The 24023-nt window shown below is 40.7% G+C and overlaps 1 protein-coding gene and 1 long non-coding RNA gene across 4 annotated transcripts; both read left to right on the forward strand.

Annotated features, from left to right (window-relative positions):
• Positions 1-813: 813 nt before the first annotated feature.
• LOC107218165 (hemolymph lipopolysaccharide-binding protein-like) lies at positions 814-3620 on the forward strand. Its single transcript, XM_015655940.2, has 2 exons — positions 814-1434; positions 2030-3620. Exons 1-2 carry the CDS (start codon positions 1018-1020, stop codon positions 2324-2326), a joined length of 714 nt encoding a protein of 237 aa, XP_015511426.1. The 5' UTR covers positions 814-1017; the 3' UTR covers positions 2327-3620.
• Positions 3621-11621: 8001 nt separating this feature from the next.
• Positions 11622-15305, forward strand: LOC124293285. 3 transcript variants are annotated; one of them, XR_006903196.1, is made up of 8 exons: positions 11622-11652; positions 11713-12142; positions 12383-12519; positions 12792-12921; positions 13183-13304; positions 14079-14305; positions 14876-14981; positions 15246-15305. It is a non-coding gene; the product is annotated as an uncharacterized LOC124293285 (long non-coding RNA). The 3 variants fall into 3 exon arrangements; XR_006903194.1 differs by having other exon boundaries at positions 11632-12142; XR_006903195.1 differs by lacking the exon at positions 14079-14305 and having other exon boundaries at positions 11632-12142.
• Positions 15306-24023: the final 8718 nt, after the last annotated feature.

The raw sequence follows: 24023 nt of genomic DNA on the forward strand, positions 1-24023 counted from the left end.
AGTATCAAATATTTGCTGTCTGTACACAGGCACACACATAATCATCGTCAGAAAATAAATTTCTGCTTGCATAGAGAGCACAAAATAAATTTATCTTAAAACAAACAGCGTTAAGCTACTTTCACAATGAACCTGCAGCTTATAATTGAATATAATCTAACATAATATGACCTGAATAGGCGCGGCCGGAAATGTCAATTCCGTTAAGTTGATCTATATCGGCATAATTCATTGAAGGCTTAAATTAAACTAGATGACCTTAATCCATTACCCCAGCGGTGAGAAAAGTACTTGTACAATACAGAAACTTTATAAAATCTAAAGTACGAGAAAATCATCCTTCAATGATTTCGGTATTATTTTAACAATTATATCGCAGTCAAAATATGCGTCGCCCATAATTATAGTAGCTAAGCTGATTGAAGAATTTGATCGTGAAATTAAAGATAGTTATGAAGACATTAAATAATTTCAGAAAAAGTTTTCCTTGAATAAAATTCTTTTTTCTTTTTCATCGAATGTACTACTTGTGGTACGGGAGACGAAAGTGACTGAGAAAAATTGAATAGGTCGAAATATTGTGATCAACTAGACACGGTCCCCCCAGGTCTTTGAAGATGAGCCACGGCGTAACGAATTACGAATTACGAGTGAACGTATGACGATGGCAGAACAATGCAAAGTCAGCGCAGGCATAGGTTGGGGTCGAAGGTACGCAGACGCCGTCGCTATTCGTCATCGTAGGCGTACATATGCATACGGCCAGACTCGGCACCGCCCTATATACATATAAACTTTGAACGACGCCGCAGCGTTCTTCCAATAAGAGCGTTTATCGTCTATCGTGTTTCGTCTCCAAACATAATACGCGCGTGGATTGCCGTGAGGAAACGGCTAATTAGTGCGGTTAGGCCCGACGTCTGACAGAGGGACTTCAGTCGGCCGCAGGACGCAGTGAAATTTGGACGTTCTCGTGTGGTGTTATTTATTTATATTTTACCTACGCGTTCCAAAGCTATGTGGAAATTGCTGGTCATACTCTTCTTCGGCGGAGTCTTCGGTGGTCCGTTGAAGAACGGATCGCCGCTGGCCTTCAAACCTGACAGCGTCGAAACTGCGGAAGAACCGTGCCATTGTCCTTCGTCCTCAGTGTCTTCTGCCCAGATCGAATCACCCACCGTGGCGAATCGCCCTCTGCTCTCCTCTGGCACCGGTACCCGCACCAATTCGTTGCAGAACCTGGTCTACAACGGAATGCCTTGTGTATGTAGCTTCGGTCCCTCCAGGATTCCGATAAGGGACGACTACATTTACACGCCAGGCATCGGCTCGCACAAACTTCACACGCGAGCTCTGGTCTGGAACGACGCGAGGAAGGTCTGCAACGACGAAGGCGGCCACCTTGCTATCATTAACTCTGTCTCCGAGGCTCGGGTAACGTTATATTTGTTGATAAAGGACACGCGATCCACCTCGATGACGCACAAGTACTATTCAATGCCTGGATTTTTCCTTGAGCCTCACAATTGCACCCTCATTTATCGCTGTATTAAATATGTTTCGAGTGTCGTACGAGGTGTACTTGTAGCGTCTCGAGTACCATAATGCAATTACTGGATTGGGGTATGGCACCGTTGAAAGCGCCTGCGTTTTAACTATAAATACTGTGTTTGGTCCAAAATGACTAATTCTCGGATAATCTGCTTAGGGGACTGTATGACAGGACCGAGAGGACGAGTTTGTCACACCGGCTTACGATTAGCCTACCGTATAATAAATTTTCGTGACGATAATTTCTTTACGAACAAATTATTCCATTCGACTTAACTGTCAAGAGAATTAGGCTATTAAAAACGAATCTAAGACATTGATCGAATAAACCTATTATCGTAAGCCTAAAATCGATTCGTTGTAAATTCTTAGTTGGAATTATCGTCGCTTAGAGCAAGATTACAAGATAATTAAATCCATGTGATAATTACCATGGTCAATAACCCCCTTAAAATAGGAAATTCCTTGACATCCCCAGGTGCTGTTGGACATATTCAACAAGTCAAGTCCGGTGAAGGGCGCAGCCTACGATCACGCGGCGTACCTTGGAATTCACGATCTGTACAAAGAGGGCGAATGGGTTACGATTTCAGGGGAATCTTTGGCTCAAACTGGATATACCAAATGGACAGACAAGTGGGGCGGCCAGCCGGACAACGGTGATGGCAAACAGAACTGCGGTGTGTTGTACAAGGAAGGAGGCATGGACGACGTATTCTGCGAGGCAGCTTTTGCGTACTTCTGTGAACTGCCCACAATTCAGTTCGTCAATTGATTCGATTGTCGCAATAGCCGATCTTCGTGGAATTCCGTTTATCGTGTGATGTCTGATCTACGTTATTCGACAACTTCGAAAATGGTGTCATCTATGAAATCATCTTTCTACTATTCCATTCGATCTTAGAGACTCAACATTTTGTTATTTGCAATAAAAATAAGTTTGTCTTCCAAGTTTGATCATCACGCAGCGCAAAATTTACTACTTACATGTCTGGTTGTAGTTTATAATAACGGACGGTGAATTCATACAGAACGCGATACGGTTACGGTGCGGTTGGGCTTAAGTCACGATCCTGATGCATCATGCCTCTTTGTGTGGTTGAAAAAATATGTTGTTTTCTTTCGTCTGAAACTTTTTACACCTCGTTAGCAAATATCTGTACCGATGCTCGAGAACTTCAATTTGCACAACCTTTTTAATCTGCTCCTGAAATTTTTTTTCACCAACTGTTTAGCGCACGGTTAACCCAGCTGTGTGCTGTTCGTGAGAGTACGCGGTGAATCGTCATTGGCAGAACGATGTTACTCATTTTACTGGATATCCTTGCTAATTGCCAACAAACATTGCTGCCGGCATATGTAAGAAACTTCGAAGGATCGCGAGTAGCTGACGCTCCCAGACTGAGCCTTGGCTCCTGCGCTCCTTCTGCCATTCTGGCCTAATACACCTCGCGGCGCAGTCTAGTTCATAAATATCGGAACAAGGAGATTGAATCCGGCGGGTTTGCAAGTGCTTCATAAATTTCAAATTCTCCGTCTGACGGTAGCACTGCAGCAGAAGTCACCGATCGATATACGGGCGTTGCAATATATACTATATCGATTTGCATTTCTTTTTCTTCTCTGAAAATCAAGAACCAGTTGGCAATTATTGCCGCAAGTAGTCACGCCACCGACGAAAGATACTGCCAATTGGGTGATTCAATTTACCATTAAGATAGGTAGATCTGTTAATTACTGTAATTTATTAACCCTACATATATGCGCACTCGATGCAGCTCGATAGATATTAACAGATATAGCTTTCAATTCCATAAAGCTTCATTTGAGAGGCGAAAATTCGCCTCGGCCTTTATATCACACGCGGCCAGGTAATCCAACTTTCGGGCCTAGGGTCGTAATGTACTATAGAATTCTATAAATCACAACCGCAGGTGACACTGTGTATAAGAAATCTCCGGCCGTGTTGCGTAAAGATATACCAATTACAACTGCATAATTTTGTTTCATTCCTCCATCAACATTTCTCTATGTTTAACAATAACAGAAACCCCATTTCAGGGGAGAATTAGTTCCATGATTTATCAACTTTTAATATTCTTAGTTAGTTTTGGAATTTTACCTTAGAATTGATCGCACTCCATAAAGAACTTGACTTATTGTTAAACTATATCTTTTCTTTTCCCTCAATCTTTATTTTTGTGAACAGAAATGCGAAAGGTAATTATTCGATATCTCATGTGAAAACCAAATTTCAATTCAAAAGCTAGAGAAAAATGCAGCAATATTGTGATTTACAATACATCGTTACAACAGTGTATCGGTGTCTACGTGCACACCGGGTGCTCTGATGGTAGAACGATCCGCGAGAACATTCTTCGGGTATGTGCCTCGTGCACAAGCTCCAATTATAACGGACCGGGCGAAAATGCTGTTTAAATTGCAGGTTCGCGCCACTTCGGTGCGTAAAGTCGTTTTTCCCCCGCCCCCGCCGTTCCCTTCCTCTCTTTCACCCTCTTCATTGATTCAAGTCAATGGGCAGTCCTTGTGGTTCAATGATCCCATCAAACGTTCCAACATTACGCCGAGATGTAAATCAGCGCCGCACTAAAGAGTCCGTCCCACTGAAGAACTGAAGTATATTACACCGATGTGGATTTATGTAAAGAGACCACCGTGGATTTCTTACCACGAATATTCATTTGTAAAAAAATTAATTGATTTGACCCTGAATCACAATGCGTGCAGATTTTATTGTCAGATCTATACAGTACTTTCTCAGTTCTCTTCCGATTACGGAGCAGTGTAATACACAACAAAAATCTAGGCATAGCTTGAAGCGAAATAACTTTTCTACTTCGTTTCTCCTAGAATGGAGAGTCATTTGCGTAAGAAGCAATAAGTGCACCATGTCAAACCGGATACGGTAAGATCAGACCAGAATAGCCCTGAGTGCAACGCTCTCCCCTTGCTTAAGCTGAAGGAACAAAGTAATCAACATCAAACCACAGATTTTACTATTACCCCAGCTGCTTGGTGAAGGAGTAAAAATTCATTCCTAGATGCGGTGATGTTTGATCAGGTACCTACTACAGTACTTACAGCGACTTTTGAGAAGCAACGTGTCAAAAATCCAAAAGACCGTGGCATTGCGTTATAGTAATACAAAAATAATCTCTCGGTTTCTTGAAAAGTTAAGCGATGGATCCCACGTCCGTGGCGGAGCCTGCAGAGGACTTCTATACGGAGGAGTGCAAGGAACCCGAGCCACTTCAAGCTAATGTCACACGGCTAGGGAAGAAGGCGCAGGTGCAGATTCATGATTCGTTCGCGAGGTCGATTAAAATACCAACGTTCGTGGTTTTAAATAACAATAGGCCAGAGGTTTTAGCTCTAAACATCTCTGTCGGGATGTATTGTTCGCCTGTGGAGATGGCAAAAGGAGCTATAAGTCATTACACGTCAAGATGTTGATTATGATCTCCATTGTAGCCACCGTGTCGTGAGCATTGTTCGCGAACCACAGAGCCACCTGTATACCTAGACTTTGCTGTCTCAAACCTAGGCTTCGGTACGTTTCATTCCGCTGTACAGCTGTATTCGCAACCGAGATTTCTGTGCGCTAGAAAGCCGATCCTAGCTGCTTCCATCTGCACAGCACTGTGCACCATATCTACGCCCAGGTGGCCCACGCTACATATCGATCTAGAAAACACAGATTGAATGCAGCATCCTGAATCTGAAAGGCTTTCTCACGATACGTTTGTAATAAAATGCCGGGACCTTTTTTAGTAAGAGAGGTAAAGCTAGTCCTTCGAGCATTGGCATTTAAAGGGTGTATGAGAAGGAGGAAGAAGGGCCAGTGATCGAACACTGAATTTTGTATCCCAAACGAAAGAGCTTTTTATATAGAATTCAAAAGAATCGACTATAAGCGCAAATTATTCGAGTACAGTAAATTTTTCCCCATTCTTTATTATTGGTCCACACTAATATGGGCTTCAAGAGCCCAGCCAATGATCGTCAAAGTAACGATGTCTTTGACGATTAAAGAGTTTGCGAACTTAAGGAATAATATGTAGATATGTATAATTAGAGGAATAATAAAATGAAAAATATTCTAATGTCGACAGATGAAGACTGAAGGGTTTGGAAACTGAAATGGTCATCATGGCCTTATGCCGGTTACCTAATCACTTACCAGATTACGCGCTATGCATTTATTGACAAAGCTGGATAATCACAGTCCATAATCAGTTCCTCAAATATCACAAGATTAAGAATCGCACGAAGATCAGTTAGAACTTGGCTTGGAAATGAAATCGCACTGTCAGTAGGCAGCAAATGAACAGAGTCGTCCGACGGGAGGCCAGTTTCTCGTTCACGCGCCAGCGAGCGCAGATCCACGAGCCACGACCGGCGCACTTGGTTATAGACTTTGTCTCTTCCTGTCCCTCGACATTGTCCCGAGCTCTCTCGATTCCCGAGACTTGAGCTTCCACGTAAGAGTTTATGATATTTTCTGTTATTTTTGACACAAGGTTATGGTTTATGGTGCTCGATACTGCATGGAATCGAAGAAAGAGAATCGGAGATACTTAGAGGGAGGAAAAAATATATTATTGTTCCACAGAATGTAATGCAACGGCCGAGAAAGAGAAAGAGGCAGAAATCATCGAAAAAATGAAAAAACAATATTGTGGGAAAGACGGTAAAATAGGAAAGAAGAAATGGGAACTAAACGGAGATCGGAGCTCAGTGAGCGGTCGATCTCAGATGCTGCCATATTTCTTTTTTCCTCTCTTTCATTGAACAGAGATAGAGAATGCGACAACGGTGAGTAGCCAACATAGAGATTCCATTAGTTTATCCGTGTCAGTCGTGTGATTTGGAATGAGAAATACGTGCGTTGCCGATTATGCTCAGCCCCGAACGGTACATCCTAAGCACAATATCTCACAGTGCAGGGGGCCGGTGCACCTACCATGTGTACCATCGTTGAAACGTAAGGTTTAGCCTGTATAAAAATATGAAAGCACTAATTCCAAGAGCAAGAAAATAACAAGGATCAACTACGAATTCAAGTGGAATAATCGAAATCGGGAGAGATAAAGAAGAGGAATCCTCGCAGTTTCTTTAGAGATTTTACTGAGGCTGGATTTGGGCTAAGTGATCACAAGTCATGTTTAACTTATTTGTTCGAGATGTTGTTTTGCTGTTGTTCGGTAGTCCGACTATTTCGTTGGCCGGCAGCAGGGCTCAAGTTACTTGGACAGGAATCCTTATCCTTATCTCGTCCCGCTTCCTATCTCGGATAATCGGGTCGACTCTCTTCTGGACTTCAAACACGATAACAATATCGCAACGTCAACAATCCTCCTGCTGTCGCATGTCCTGGTATCACTGTTCTCCATTCTTGTAATTTCGTCGATAAGGCCGCGCGTGTACCGCGATCGCGATCACATCTTGAGATGTTTATAACAGTTATCGGATTTTACAGTTCCGCTATTTACCACCTATTCCCTGATTTTCTCTACACTCTATCCGTTTTCTAAGCCGGCGTTATGGCCCCGGGGCGATTGCACCAGGCAAGACCCTCGAAGCGCGATATTTCACGCTTAGTTAGCAGAACTCGAAAGTTTATACGATGGACCAAATAAGTTCTCCGGTGCAGATCGTTGTTCACCGCGTTACTCCTTGAAGTCAGCTCAAGCTCATAAAGCAAATCCAGCTTGTCGGATACGGGGAGAAAATTTATGCTCGAACTTTTCGAATGGTTGTTTATTTTCAGCACTTGTGGCACCCTCACGTGTCAAAACCGCAGGGCAAAACTATTTAATTATAAAAGTAGATTCTTATCTGAATTCTCATTCCAAGTAAATCTGACTTTGGAACGTGAAAGTTGACCAGTCTGTACGAAATATTTCACATTTTGATATTGGAATATAATTTATTTCATTTACACTTGTTTCTAGCGTCATATCGCTTATTATTAACCACGCCTTTTGAGTTGGATCCCGATGAAAAATGTGTCGAAAATGTACCTAATCAACTAGAATGAAGTAGGTCGAGTGTTTTCGTCGGATTTTCAAAGCCAACAGTAATTTCGCGTCGGGTGTAATTCATGCAACTCAAGTTTCATTTCTATTTCTTAATTTGAACGGCACGCACTCTCGATCGGTTCATCCGTCTGTCCGTCGACTGCAGTGAGCCAGCAAGTTCTCGCGAAGGTTCGGGTACATCTTACGTGCATTTCAGTTCAAAGAACTCGTCGCCTGTTTCAATATTTATTGTGGGATACGTACAGGCGCCTAGAACGTTTTCTTACTCCGAACTAATGGAACAGAACGTACATGTAGTTTCGATGCAACGTTTGTCTTCGTTTAGAAATTACGCCGGGACCGTCCGGCTCTTGCCCTGCAGTACTTTCGTAATACAGCGCTTCCAACTTGCAGGAAAATAGAGTTTGTTTTACCACCGATGACTGATCACACACAAGCTACCGATGGACCGAACGGACGGACGGACGGACGGAAGGTATGACATCAAAGTCCAAACTACACTCAGCGATATATAATACATGAAAATGCGTATCTATGTACTCACCTATGTACACAAACGGGACTGATCAAGATACGGAATCTAGAGCGTATGGAAAATAGTGATTATTAATTACGATATACATTTAATTCCGCAGATAAATATATGTATAAGAAGAAAAGCCGTACTCGGGTATCTTCACACTTATATACGTACAATCCGCTGTAGTAGACCCCGTGCATCATCCAGATTGAATTAACACGTACTAGATGTATCGCTCGCATTCCACGTATATCAGAAGTTATAGATCACCGATTTAATTCTATAATGTCGCCTTGTGAAAGTTGTTCAATAAGCTTCACTTCGGAATTAAATTTGTATGGGTGCGCAACTCATTGATTCTTATCCAGGAAAATTTAGAGGGTACGTATACTGCTGGTTTAATTTTTTTTACTAGCCAATATTCGTATACACGATTACGGAAATAATTACCGCTGCAAGAATCCATAAGGTAATTAACGAAAACGTGTTCAATAAATTGTATATTTATTCAGAAATTTTTTACGCCAAATGGGAGTACACTTTATCGACCAATAAAAACTAATTCGATTTCAGTGCTTTAAGGTAATGTATGTTTTAATATGAGTGAATCATTGGTCAGTGTCTCTGGGTAAAGCCAATTCTTCAAAAATCAATATTCGCCAAGTACGTTTACTCTCATGAACGGTTTTTGCAATGTTTCTTTGATGATGGTTCTTGAGCAAGAAGCATTCTTGGAATACTGAATATTTAGCGAAAACAAATATTGTGCTGTAAGACTCTAGAACGTTGTTCAATCAGTTCTATTTCATGATACACAAGTTGAACAACTCAGGCGTTAACTTCTCGCCTCATATATTAAGAGTTCTTGTGGCGAGACGGATATTCTTGGAAACTTGAATAATTAGTGATCCGTAATATTGTCATGTACCCAAGACCCTTAGAAGTTGTCGGTTAATTCTATTACCTAATGCACAGGTTTAACGGAGCTGGTGCCCAGCTCTTTGCCTCGTTTTCGTGAAATAACGAAGGACAGCTCGAACTTTGTAACACTCAACTGTAATGCGGCTGTACCATTGAGATAAGATCGAAGAGACTCACGTTGAAGGTTTAAATTGGAAGATGTACGATTACTTGGTAGCCAGAAAGGATATGGTCGGAGTGCATGGCTCGGGCTCTCGTTCGGGCAATACACCTCTGCCTGTACCTGCGAATGCAAATAAGCTTTGGCGCCACGAAGGAACCTCCTCATGCACTGGGAAATGATTTTCATGGAAGTATATCATTTGTCTCACGCAAATGAAGTTAAGTAATCACTCTCAGTGTAATTGAATATTGCAGGCAAAGCTTCTGTGGTTTTTCAGCATCGGCATTGACTGACGCGAGACCTGATTGGAAATCTGGGTTGACAAATCAATTTCTTGCCTGTGTCAAACCCTCGTCAAATCTTTGCGGGTGCAAGGATTGTGATGATGAAACGACAATTAAGTGGAATAAATACAAGTACTGGCATGACAATGCATTTCGCATAGTTGCGACAACATATATGATAGAGAATTAATCTCCGAGAATCCGTTGCATGATTTCATGTGGGTTAAGGTGAGAAATAAGTAATATGTGAAGTAGGAGCACTGTGTCAGCTTAAGATATTGAGCGTAAAATTGTGTTGCAGCTTTCTCAGAAAAAATTCTCCATTCGGTGAGGGTTCGAGAATACTCGGAGCAATCAGCCGCCAATCGATCATCAAACGTCAACGTGGTTCATCGCGCTCTGCTGATTTGCAGAACATCTTCGAACGAGTCACCGAGGCAGTCTTATCTTAACTACAGTGACACTGTCCGTTAGCGATTTCGTCCTGTCTCTTACAGGCGTGCGACGTCTCAAGTACCCTCGATCATCCTCTGGATGGTTGACCGAATTGAAGATTAAAGAAATCCGTGCTGCTGTGAGATTTAGTGATTCGGTAAAATTCTATTGAAAATGACATGCATGATTCGTAATCGATCTAATTATAGTCGTGAATGGATTTAAAGTCTGCCATGAGAAACCATAACTGATAATAACAAAATACTTATGTAACGTGTATTCATTGGTGGACCAATAAGCTGAATAATGTTATGCAATCCCTGATATTCTCTAGACATTTAAAGCATACATACATGCACGTACTGCATACACGCTAAAAAGTCTAATGACTAGTTACTAGAAGTGGTGGATATGCATTTTATCAGGATTAAAGAACAGCAAGATTATTTAAATACGTAGGTATGGATGGAAATCATATTAGGTATAGATATCGTTTATGACGTGATGAGTGGACCAAATTGACTCGTATGAGCATAAATGTGGATAGTTTCCGGATAGTTACCAGAAGATGCCCTGCGGATTTGCCAGCTGTAATTCTCCGCTGCGTAGTCTAAGCAATTTAGCAAGCTAATTGTAAACCATATCAGTTCCGCTAGCGGTATGACGTCAAAATGACTAATACAAAAATCGCTCTTATGACATACAGGAAATTTCATTCAAGCATTTATCATAACACCGATGTAATTGAATTAAAATGCTACAAAGGTTAACCTGAATATTTGATGACAATAGAAATGTATTCCACGAAAATCGATTTCTGAAGGATTTAAGAAATTTTGAAAAGATTGACAGTGTGAAACGTGAAATTGGTACCAAGGATAGACCAGCTTCCTCGATCAGGTCACAGTAAAATGTTGAATAATCCCCTCACAATACATGAAAAATGGTCTATACTAAGAACCGATTTTTCAGAAGGCAAAAAACGAAGTTTTACACAATTTTGAATATCTTGAAGATCGTAAGACTTCGAATGTTCTACGATGCGCCGATTTAAGGGAAATCAAATGAGTTCTAATGCGCTACCGAACGAAGATCCGTCCTTTTACAGAAAAATAATTAATTCAATCCAGTCGTCATAATTGGATTTCTTATTATACATATTCATCAAGAAGCGAATACGAAATGATGCGTTCAGGCGGTTCAATATTATGTTGTGAACTGTTATATGAATATTTTTCATTTTCTGGTTGAAATAATGTACGAGCAAATAATAAAATACGAGCAAAAAGTTTTATCATCCAACCGTCGCAGAACGGCAGCGTTATTAGCTGACCCGTTAACTGAAGAATATATCTTTAGTCAAAGTTGACCATCGACGGGCCTAGCCGCTTGAATCGGCAAGAAAGATAACGTGCGTATTTCTTGTCTGAAATGTAGAAACTGAAATCATTATACATCATATCATATCATCATACATCATATCATCATACATAGTATTAAAGTTTGAAACCAAAGTTTGAATGCTCGAACGTTCAGATTTTCAGAAAGTGACGTCAACCAAATTTTTTTTTTTTTTGACGTAATCGATCTATAGTAATCGTCGACGACGGGAATTCCTCAGTCTGGAAACAACCGCGCAGTTGAGCGGACGGATGAGAATCGCGCTCCGCAGATTTCGAGTACCGGGTTCTCAACCTCCTGGATCCTGCGCTCCGGGTCCGCTACCTTGTGAAACTCGAGTTCCAGGACGAGCGCTCCGTAGTTTCTATGCTCCAGGTCCGCTACCTGGTGAAACTCGATTTCAGGGAGAAGTGCTCCGTAGTTTATGCGCGCAAGCTCAACTACATGGTGAAACTAGACTTCCAGGACAAGCGCGACGTGGTTCCTGTTTCATATTTACAGTGAATTAATTCGATTTATTTTTCGCACAAGCCCAAATTCAGGAGCTGTCAATGCGCTAATAATAATTATACAATTTTTTATAATTTTCTCATAATCTTCTTGGTGAAATGTGTCGATGAAAAAATTGTATTAATCCTTACGCAATACGTTTGATGTGTTCTAATACTGAAAATATTTATCAGTATACGAGGTATAACCCGAGGTGTTTAGCGCTGGTCGTTGGAGATGGTCTGAGCTGGACGAGGAGGAGGACGAGGAAGACGAGGAGAACAAGGTGGACGAGTGGGACGAGGATTTGTACTCGGTGAGTTTAACACTTTGATACTATTTAATGTCAATTGTAATTATATTGTATCTAAAATTTTTCGAACTTGTCATGTTTACGATAAATTATCTCAATTCATTTTTCGCGCAAGCTTGAATTCAGTAGCTATAAATAGGCTAATAGAATTTATTATATAATTGATTAATTAATTAATTATAATAATCCTTACACTATATTGTTTATGTGTTCTTATACTGAAAACATTTATTACTGTTCTAGGTATAATCCGAGGTGGTTGACGGTGGTTAGAGGTGGTCGGAGGTGGTGAGGGGTGGTTGCGGGTGATCAAGGTGGACGAGGAGGAGAACGAGGGGGAGAAGAACGAGGAAGCGACGGAGAACGAGGATTTCTGTAGGGTGAGTACAACACTTTTATAATATTTAATTCCGATTGTAATTAGGTTTTACTTAAAAATTTTTAAACTTGGCATGTTTACAATAAATTGTTTCACTTCATTCTTCGAGCAAGCCCAAATTCGGTAGCTCTTAATGCGCTAATGAAAGTTCTATTACTTTTTATAATTTTCTCATAATTTTCTTAGTGAAGTCTGTCGATGAATGAATGGTATTAATCCTTACACAATATTTTTGAAGTCTTCTCATACTAAACATGTTTATTGGTATTCAAGACAACCCGAGGTAGTTAGCGGTGGTCGTTGGAAGTGGTTGGCGGTCGTTGGAGGTGGTCAGAGGTGGTTGCGGGTGATCGAGCGGGACAAGGAGGAAGACAAGGAGGAGATGGACGAAGTTTCATACATGGTGAGTATAACATTTTTATAATATTTAGTGGCAATGTTGATTATATTTTATCTGAAATTTTGTAAGCTGGTCATGTTTACAATAAATTATTTTAATTCATTCATTCATTTCTTCGAGAAAGCACAAATTCAGTAGCTCTAAATGCGCTAATACGATTGATTGGTTTATTAATTTATCAATTGATTATATAAATCCTCACACAATACTTTTAATGTGATCTTATGCTGAGAATATTTATGACTGTTCATGGTATGACCTTAGGTGGTTATCGATGGATGTTGGAGGTGGTTGAAGGTGGTTGGAGATGTTCGGAGGTGAACGTGGAGGAGGTCGAGGAAGACGAGGAGAACAAGGTGGACCAGAAGGACGAGGATTTGTGCACTGTGAGTATAACATTATAAAGTATTAAATAAAGTAGGAGTAGAAGTAGAAGTAGGAATAGGATCAGGAGTAGGAGTAGAATTAGGAGTAGGATCAGGAATAGGAGTAGGATCAAGAGTGGGAGTAGGAGTAGAATCAGGAGTAGGAGTAGAAGTAGGAGAAGGAGTCTAGCCTACTCTACCCTACCCCCCACCCTACCCTACCCTTCCCGCCCCTACCCACCTCCTATACTCCTACTTCTACTCCTACTCCTGATTCTACTTCAATCTTACTCCTACTTCTACTACAACCTTACTCCAACTCCTGATCCTACTCCTATTCCTACTCTTGATCCTACTCCTATTCCTGATCCTACTCCTAATTCTACTCCTACTCCTGATCTCACTCCTATTCCTACTGCTAATTCTGGATATTAATGTTACGGAATATATAGATTACCTATCGAATTGAATCCCATATCGAAACGAACAATTCTTTTATTGTCATATTATAGCCAATTATAGTGGATTATCTAGTATGTTTTCTAGAAAATTATAAAATTTATAATTTGCATCACATGTTAATCATAAATGAATCATATATATATCAGTGTCGAACATGGACCGCGTATACTGACATTTATACTTTTTGGTCTCTGCATCATTATTACATCTGATCTACTTTTATTCATGATCTATGTATGCATCATTCTTCTCTCGGGTACCTATACTTTAATTGAATCACTGTTTTGCTACGAATTTTAAAAGATATTTATTCTCATTATCAATTTCTTGGAGGCCGACAAGTCGGTGAGTACACTCAGGCCAAGTACTGGCTTGGGCTTACCATTGCGAAGACTGTGTTACTCAGAAGTTGAATGCAGCCAGCATCATGTCGAAATCGGAAACTCTCTGATGTTCTGCAATAAGTTCTCAACTCTACCGTTGGAATACCTCACAGAGCAGTTTTCGGTTGTCACGTTAAAGCCCATGAGGGCGACTGTGTTTATATTCTTCATCCAATGGTGAGGCTAACCCCTTTGTATTTTTGGCGAAAATTTCCGCGATTTTGAAAAGTGCCGGAATAAATTCTTTCATGCACTATTCCGTCGTGATTTTGCGAGAGAAATCGATTGAGCGCAGTCCCAATACGCTGCGATCAACGGTTCTGAAGTAACAGCCAAAAAACGAGAACCTGTGTTTTCGACATTCTTCAGCAGGTAATTTTTTCCTCGTATCTTTTCTCCTGTTGATCCCACGCTCCTTTCGCTGCGTTTTCTGAGTTCCTGGGGGTCCAATTAGTCAGGAAAGGGTCGTACAAATCGAATCTGAGACCTGAAATTTTCGGTCGAAAAATAGAGAAAAAGTAAGGCATTTTTGGCAAAAATTTTCCCGATTTTCAAAAGTGCTGGAATAAATTAATTGCGGCACTATTCCGACGTAATTTTGCGAGAGAAATCGATTGAGCGCAGTCCCAAGACGCTGCGATCAACGCATCGAAAGTTACAGCCAAAAAACAAAATCTGTGATTACATGAATCCTTACGTAATGTTTTTGATGTGTTCTTATACTGAAAATGTTTACTGCTATTCCAGGTACAACCCGAGGTGGTTGACAGTGATTGTTGGAGGTGGTTAAATGTGGTCGGAGGTGGACGAGGAAGAGGACGAGGAAGACGTGGAGAACGAGGTTTTCTGCACGGTGAGTAAAACATTTTTATAATATTTGATGACAATTGTAATTATATTTTATCTAAAATTTATTAAACTTTTCATGTATACAATAAATTATTTCAATTCATTTTTCGCGCTAGCCCAAATTCAGTAAGTATCGGTCCGCTAATGAAATTTTAATAATTTTTTATAATTTTCTCATAATCTTTTTAGTAACATGTATCAGTAAAAAAATTATATTAATCCTTACACGATATTTTTGATGTGTTCTAATACTGAGAATATTCATTAGTATTCAAGGTATCTCCTGAGGTGGTTGGCGGTGGTCGTTGGAGGTGGTCGGCGGTGGTTGGAGGTGGTCGGAGGTGGACCTGGAGGAGGACGAGGATTTGTGCATGGTGAGTAACACATTTTCATAATATTTAATGGCAATTGTAATTATATTTCATTTAAATTTATTAAACTTATCATGCTTACAATAAATTATTTCAATTCATTTTTCGTGCAGGCCCAAATTCACTATCTCTTAATGCGCTAATAAAAGTTCTATTTTATAATTTTCTCATAATCTTCTTGGTAAAGTCTGTCGATAAAAACATGATATTATTCCTTACACAATGTTTTTGATGTGTTCTTATACTAAAAATATTTATTACTATTCCAGGTATAACCCGAGGTGGGTAGCGGTGGTTGTTGGAGGTGGTTGGCGATTGTTGGAGGTGGTCGGAGGTGGACGAGGAGGAGGACGAACGGAACTGAGTCTCAAAGCCCTGTTGACATAAAAGCAGCTATTCGATAGAAATTATAGTTTATAGTTTACACAGCCCATTGCATGATATTTCATTATAAATACGTATGTTTCAATGTATTTAGGAATAATTTATCAAATGTACAGAGGTCATGTGCAAATAATAAATGAATTCGACCGCAGTTTGACGTATTCATTAGAGCTTTAACAATAAATTTAAGCTTTGTTACTTCTTTTATTTCATTATGGATAATCAAAAATATTTTCGACTATTCGTGCTGTGGAAGCATGGGGATTAAACCAAATGTAGCAAAAGATTAGAAACAGTGTATGTAGAGTACGGGTATTTTTCTAATAATGCAAATAGAATAGAATACCACGCCTTGCGAATTAGCTTTCCAGACAGAGATGAATGATGAATTTTAAGGACTGCATTATCGTTGTTGAATACTCTATGCCTCATGGAAAAAGAAAATCTGTAACGATAAAATTGATGCACCGGATCATCGTCGACTTTAACTTTTGAAATGTCCTACCATTTCGAACACCTCCTACCTCCCCCTGCCACCACCGACCGTCAATGGCCACTTTCGACCACCCCCTATCACCTTCTGCCAGCGCCGACCACCTCCTACCATTTCCGAACACCTCCAACCATCCTATTTACCTATATTACTAGATTAGCTATGATATGAAAAGAGAAGAATGATTCATTTCGAAATGGGATTCTATTCGACGCGCGGTCGATGTATTCCATAACATTAGTATTCATAATTATTCCAACAACTTTTCATTTGCTCTCTCGATCTTGAATTTTCATAGGCATAGAATCGAAACGTTGTTTTAGCTGGTCGCAAGTGAAGTATCTGCGTTGGGTGGAGGAGCGGAATTGTTTTTCGAAAAGTATTCGGATGGAAAAAAATTCAGAGTAACTGCAATACATAACGGATGCGCTAATTCTGAACGAGATGAAATGGATGCTTCGTATATGAGACAGTATTTAACGCTGCGTAGTGATTTGAAGACCTAGAAAGGTGATAGGAAGAGAAAGAACGACGCTTCTTAACACTTCAAGTGTATTTTAACACACATTTGAAAGATACGAGCGAAATTTTTCATCATCCAACTGTCGCAGAACGGCAGCGTTATTAGCCGACCCGTTCACTGAAGAATACATCTTCAGTCAACGGCTGACCATCGAAGGGCCTGGCCGCTTGAGTCTGGAATCGGCAGGAGAGATAAAGTGTGTATTTCTTGTATGAAATGTGAAAGCTAAAATCATTATACATCATATCATATCATCATACATCATACATCATACATCATACATCGTACATCATACATCATCATACATAGTATTAAAGGTCGAAACCAAAGTTTGGATGTCGGATGTTCAGAAAGTGACGTCACCAATTCAAAATCAGCCAGCCGAATTCCTCAGTCGGGAAACAACCGCGCAGTAGAGCGGACGGATCAGAGTCGCGCTCCGCAAATTTCGAGTACCGGGTTCTCAACCTCCCGGATCCCGCGCTTCGGGTCCGCTACGTATTTCGAGTACCGGGTTCTCAACCTCCCAGATCTCGCGCTTCGGGTCCGCTACGCGGTGAAACCTCGACTTCTAGGATAAGCGCTCCGTGGTTCCTCGTTCATGTTTACAATAAATTATTTCAATTCGTTTTTCGCGCAAGCTCATATTCAGTAGCTGTCGGTCCGCTAATAAAATTTCTCGACTTCCAGGATAAACGCTCCGTGGTTCCTGGTTCATGCTTACAATAAATTATTTCAATTCGTTTTTCGCGCAAGCTCATATTCAGTAGCTGTCGGTCCGCTAATAAAATTTCTCGACTTCCAGGATAAACGCTCCGTGGTTCCTGGTTCATGCTTACAATAAATTATTTCAATTCGTTTTTCGCGCAAGCCCATATTCAGTAGCTGTCGGTCCGCTAATAAAATTTCTGGACTTCCAGGATAAACGCTCCGTGGTTGCTGGTTCATGCTTACAATAAATTATTTCAATTCGTTTTTCGCGCAAGCTCATATTCAGTAGCTGTCGGTCCGCTAATAAAATTTCTCGACTTCCAGGATAAACGCTCCGTGGTTCCTGGTTCATGCTTACAATAAATTATTTCAATTCGTTTTTCGCGCAAGCCCATATTCAGTAGCTGTCGGTCCGCTAATAAAATTTCTGGACTTCCAGGATAAACGCTCCGTGGTTGCTGGTTCATGCTTACAATAAATTATTTCAATTCGTTTTTCGCGCAAGCTCATATTCAGTAGCTGTCGGTCCGCTAATAAAATTTCTCGACTTCCAGGATAAACGCTCCGTGGTTCCTGGTTCATGCTTACAATAAATTATTTCAATTCGTTTTTCGCGCAAGCCCATATTCAGTAGCTGTCGGTCCGCTAATAAAATTTCTGGACTTCCAGGATAAACGCTCCGTGGTTGCTGGTTCATGCTTACAATAAATTATTTCAATTCGTTTTTCGCGCAAGCCCATATTCAGTAGCTGTCGGTCCGCTAATAAAATTTCTCGACTTCCAGGATACACGCTCCGTGGTTCCTGGTTCATGCTTACAATAAATTATTTCAATTCGTTTTTCGCGCAAGCTCATATTCAGTAGCTGTCGGTCCGCTAATAAAATTTCTCGACTTCCAGGATAAACGCTCCGTGGTTCCTGGTTCATGCTTACAATAAATTATTTCAATTCGTTTTTCGCGCAAGCTCATATTCAGTAGCTGTCGGTCCACTAATAAAAATTCTCGACTTCCAGGATAAACGCTCCGTGGTTCCTGGTTCATGCTTACAATAAATTATTTCAATTCGTTTTTCGCGCAAGCCCAAATTCAGTAGCTGTCAGTGTGCTAATAAAATTTCTATAACTTTACAATCTTCTCATAATCTTTTCGGTAAAATATATTGATAAAAAAATTATATTAAACCTCACACAGTATTTTTGATTTGTTCTCATGCTGAGAATATTTATTAGCATTCGAGGTATAACTCGAGGTGGTTGGCGGTGGTCGTTGGGGGTGGGTAGGGGTGGTTGCGGGTAATCGCGGTGATTCAGGAGGAGAGGGACGAGGATTTGTGCTCGGTGAGTAAAACACTTTTATAATATTTGCTGGCAATTGTAATTATATTTTATCCAAAATATTTCAAACTATTCATGTTTACATTAAATTATTTCAATTCATTTTTCGAGCAAGCACATATTCAGTAGCTATGAATAAGCTTACACAATTTATTATATTATTAATCAATAAATTAATCAATTAATCAATTACTCAATTATATTAATCCTTACACAATATTTTCGATGTGTTCTCATACTGAAAATATTTATTACTATTCAAGGTATAACCTGAGGTGGTTGAAGGTGGTCGGAGGTGGACGAGGAGGAGGACGAGGAGGACGAGGATTTGTGCTGGGTGAGTAAAACACTTTTATAATATTTGCTGGCAATTGTAATTATATTTCATCTGAAATATTACAAACTTGTCACGTTTACAATAAATTATTTCAATTCATTTTTCGTGCAAGCACATATTCAGTAGCTATGAATAATCTTATACAATTTATTATATTATTAATTAATCAAATAATATTCTTATAATATTTAATGGCAATTGTAATTATATTTCATCTGAAATATTACAAACTAGTCACGTTAACAATAAATTATTTCAATTCATTTTTCGTGCAAGCACATATTCAGTAGCTATGAATAATCTTGTACAATTCATTATATTATTAATCAATTGATTAATTACATTAATCCTTACACAATATTTTTGATGTGTTCCTATACTAAAAATATTCATTTCTATTCCAGGTAATACCCGAGGTGGTCGGAGGTGGACGAGGAGGAGGACCAGGTGGACGAGGAGGAGGACGAGGTGGACGAGGAGGAGGCGGGATGGGTCGTGGGAGAGGACCTCTCCTCTCCTCAGAGGAGGGGAGGGGGAGGGCAGGGAAGGGGGAGAGGTGGGCGGGGAGGGGGAAGGGAAGGGAAGGGAAGGGAAGGGGATGGGAGGGGAGCGGCGGGGTGGGGAGGGCGGTGGGGAGGGGGGTGGGGGAGGGAGGTGGGAGGGAGGGGAGGGCGGCGGGGAGGGAGGGAGGGAGGGAGGGAGGGAGGGAGGGAGGGAGGGCGGGCGGGCGGGGGGGAGGGCGGGAGGGAGAGAGAAAGTGGAGGACGGATATCAATGCGAGCCCGTTACAGTTAATAGAGCAGTACACCCCTTCCCGCCCGCCCTCCCGCCCTCCCCCCCCGCCCCCCCGCCCGCCCGCCCTCCCACCCTCCCTCCCTCCCTCCCTCCCTCCCTCCCTCCCTCCCTCCCTCCCCGCCGCCCTCCCCTCCCTCCCACCTCCCTCCCCCACCCCCCTCCCCACCGCCCTCCCCACCCCGCCGCTCCCCTCCCATCCCCTTCCCTTCCCTTCCCTTCCCCCTCCCCGCCCACCTCTCCCCCTTCCCTGCCCTCCCCCTCCTCTCCTCTGAGGAGAGGAGAGGTCCTCTCCCACGACCCATCCCGCCTCCTCCTCGTCCACCTCGTCCTCCTCCTCGTCCACCTGGTCCTCCTCCTCGTCCACCTCCGACCACCTCGGGTATTACCTGGAATAGAAATGAATATTTTTAGTATAGGAACACATCAAAAATATTGTGTAAGGATTAATGTAATTAATCAATTGATTAATAATATAATGAATTGTACAAGATTATTCATAGCTACTGAATATGTGCTTGCACGAAAAATGAATTGAAATAATTTATTGTTAACGTGACTAGTTTGTAATATTTCAGATGAAATATAATTACAATTGCCATTAAATATTATAAGAATATTATTTGATTAATTAATAATATAATAAATTGTATAAGATTATTCATAGCTACTGAATATGTGCTTGCACGAAAAATGAATTGAAATAATTTATTGTAAACGTGACAAGTTTGTAATATTTCAGATGAAATATAATTACAATTGCCAGCAAATATTATAAAAGTGTTTTACTCACCCAGCACAAATCCTCGTCCTCCTCGTCCTCCTCCTCGTCCACCTCCGACCACCTTCAACCACCTCAGGTTATACCTTGAATAGTAATAAATATTTTCAGTATGAGAACACATCGAAAATATTGTGTAAGGATTAATATAATTGAGTAATTGATTAATTGATTAATTTATTGATTAATAATATAATAAATTGTGTAAGCTTATTCATAGCTACTGAATATGTGCTTGCTCGAAAAATGAATTGAAATAATTTAATGTAAACATGAATAGTTTGAAATATTTTGGATAAAATATAATTACAATTGCCAGCAAATATTATAAAAGTGTTTTACTCACCGAGCACAAATCCTCGTCCCTCTCCTCCTGAATCACCGCGATTACCCGCAACCACCCCTACCCACCCCCAACGACCACCGCCAACCACCTCGAGTTATACCTCGAATGCTAATAAATATTCTCAGCATGAGAACAAATCAAAAATACTGTGTGAGGTTTAATATAATTTTTTTATCAATATATTTTACCGAAAAGATTATGAGAAGATTGTAAAGTTATAGAAATTTTATTAGCACACTGACAGCTACTGAATTTGGGCTTGCGCGAAAAACGAATTGAAATAATTTATTGTAAGCATGAACCAGGAACCACGGAGCGTTTATCCTGGAAGTCGAGAAATTTTATTAGCGGACCGACAGCTACTGAATATGGGCTTGCGCGAAAAACGAATTGAAATAATTTATTGTAAGCATGAACCAGGAACCACGGAGCGTTTATCCTGGAAGTCGAGAATTTTTATTAGTGGACCGACAGCTACTGAATATGAGCTTGCGCGAAAAACGAATTGAAATAATTTATTGTAAGCATGAACCAGGAACCACGGAGCGTTTATCCTGGAAGTCGAGAAATTTTATTAGCGGACCGACAGCTACTGAATATGAGCTTGCGCGAAAAACGAATTGAAATAATTTATTGTAAGCATGAACCAGCAACCACGGAGCGTTTATCCTGGAAGTCCAGAAATTTTATTAGCGGACCGACAGCTACTGAATATGGGCTTGCGCGAAAAACGAATTGAAATAATTTATTGTAAGCATGAACCAGGAACCACGGAGCGTTTATCCTGGAAGTCGAGAATTTTTATTAGCGGACCGACAGCTACTGAATATGAGCTTGCGCGAAAAACGAATTGAAATAATTTATTGTAAGCATGAACCAGGAACCACGGAGCGTTTATCCTGGAAGTCGAGAAATTTTATTAGCGGACCGACAGCTACTGAATATGAGCTTGCGCGAAAAACGAATTGAAATAATTTATTGTAAGCATGAACCAGCAACCACGGAGCGTTTATCCTGGAAGTCCAGAAATTTTATTAGCGGACCGACAGCTACTGAATATGGGCTTGCGCGAAAAACGAATTGAAATAATTTATTGTAAGCATGAACCAGGAACCACGGAGCGTTTATCCTGGAAGTCGAGAAATTTTATTAGCGGACCGACAGCTACTGAATATGAGCTTGCGCGAAAAACGAATTGAAATAATTTATTGTAAGCATGAACCAGGAACCACGGAGCGTTTATCCTGGAAGTCGAGAAATTTTATTAGCGGACCGACAGCTACTGAATATGAGCTTGCGCGAAAAACGAATTGAAATAATTTATTGTAAACATGAACGAGGAACCACGGAGCGCTTATCCTAGAAGTCGAGGTTTCACCGCGTAGCGGACCCGAAGCGCGAGATCTGGGAGGTTGAGAACCCGGTACTCGAAATACGTAGCGGACCCGAAGCGCGGGATCCGGGAGGTTGAGAACCCGGTACTCGAAATTTGCGGAGCGCGACTCTGATCCGTCCGCTCTACTGCGCGGTTGTTTCCCGACTGAGGAATTCGGCTGGCTGATTTTGAATTGGTGACGTCACTTTCTGAACATCCGACATCCAAACTTTGGTTTCGACCTTTAATACTATGTATGATGATGTATGATGTACGATGTATGATGTATGATGTATGATGTATGATGATATGATATGATGTATAATGATTTTAGCTTTCACATTTCATACAAGAAATACACACTTTATCTCTCCTGCCGATTCCAGACTCAAGCGGCCAGGCCCTTCGATGGTCAGCCGTTGACTGAAGATGTATTCTTCAGTGAACGGGTCGGCTAATAACGCTGCCGTTCTGCGACAGTTGGATGATGAAAAATTTCGCTCGTATCTTTCAAATGTGTGTTAAAATACACTTGAAGTGTTAAGAAGCGTCGTTCTTTCTCTTCCTATCACCTTTCTAGGTCTTCAAATCACTACGCAGCGTTAAATACTGTCTCATATACGAAGCATCCATTTCATCTCGTTCAGAATTAGCGCATCCGTTATGTATTGCAGTTACTCTGAATTTTTTTCCATCCGAATACTTTTCGAAAAACAATTCCGCTCCTCCACCCAACGCAGATACTTCACTTGCGACCAGCTAAAACAACGTTTCGATTCTATGCCTATGAAAATTCAAGATCGAGAGAGCAAATGAAAAGTTGTTGGAATAATTATGAATACTAATGTTATGGAATACATCGACCGCGCGTCGAATAGAATCCCATTTCGAAATGAATCATTCTTCTCTTTTCATATCATAGCTAATCTAGTAATATAGGTAAATAGGATGGTTGGAGGTGTTCGGAAATGGTAGGAGGTGGTCGGCGCTGGCAGAAGGTGATAGGGGGTGGTCGAAAGTGGCCATTGACGGTCGGTGGTGGCAGGGGGAGGTAGGAGGTGTTCGAAATGGTAGGACATTTCAAAAGTTAAAGTCGACGATGATCCGGTGCATCAATTTTATCGTTACAGATTTTCTTTTTCCATGAGGCATAGAGTATTCAACAACGATAATGCAGTCCTTAAAATTCATCATTCATCTCTGTCTGGAAAGCTAATTCGCAAGGCGTGGTATTCTATTCTATTTGCATTATTAGAAAAATACCCGTACTCTACATACACTGTTTCTAATCTTTTGCTACATTTGGTTTAATCCCCATGCTTCCACAGCACGAATAGTCGAAAATATTTTTGATTATCCATAATGAAATAAAAGAAGTAACAAAGCTTAAATTTATTGTTAAAGCTCTAATGAATACGTCAAACTGCGGTCGAATTCATTTATTATTTGCACATGACCTCTGTACATTTGATAAATTATTCCTAAATACATTGAAACATACGTATTTATAATGAAATATCATGCAATGGGCTGTGTAAACTATAAACTATAATTTCTATCGAATAGCTGCTTTTATGTCAACAGGGCTTTGAGACTCA

The sequence above is a fragment of the Neodiprion lecontei genome, chromosome 3, assembly GCF_021901455.1.
Source record: "Neodiprion lecontei isolate iyNeoLeco1 chromosome 3, iyNeoLeco1.1, whole genome shotgun sequence".
Lineage (NCBI taxonomy): Eukaryota > Metazoa > Arthropoda > Insecta > Hymenoptera > Diprionidae > Neodiprion > Neodiprion lecontei.

Coding starts and splice junctions, on each gene's coding strand:
- LOC107218165 (XM_015655940.2), top strand. CDS start 1,018: ATGTGGAAATTGCTGGTCATACTCTTCTTCGGCGGAGTCTTCGGTGGT. Junction 1,435..2,029: donor ACTCTGTCTCCGAGGCTCGG/GTAACGTTATAT, acceptor TGACATCCCCAG/GTGCTGTTGGACATATTCAA.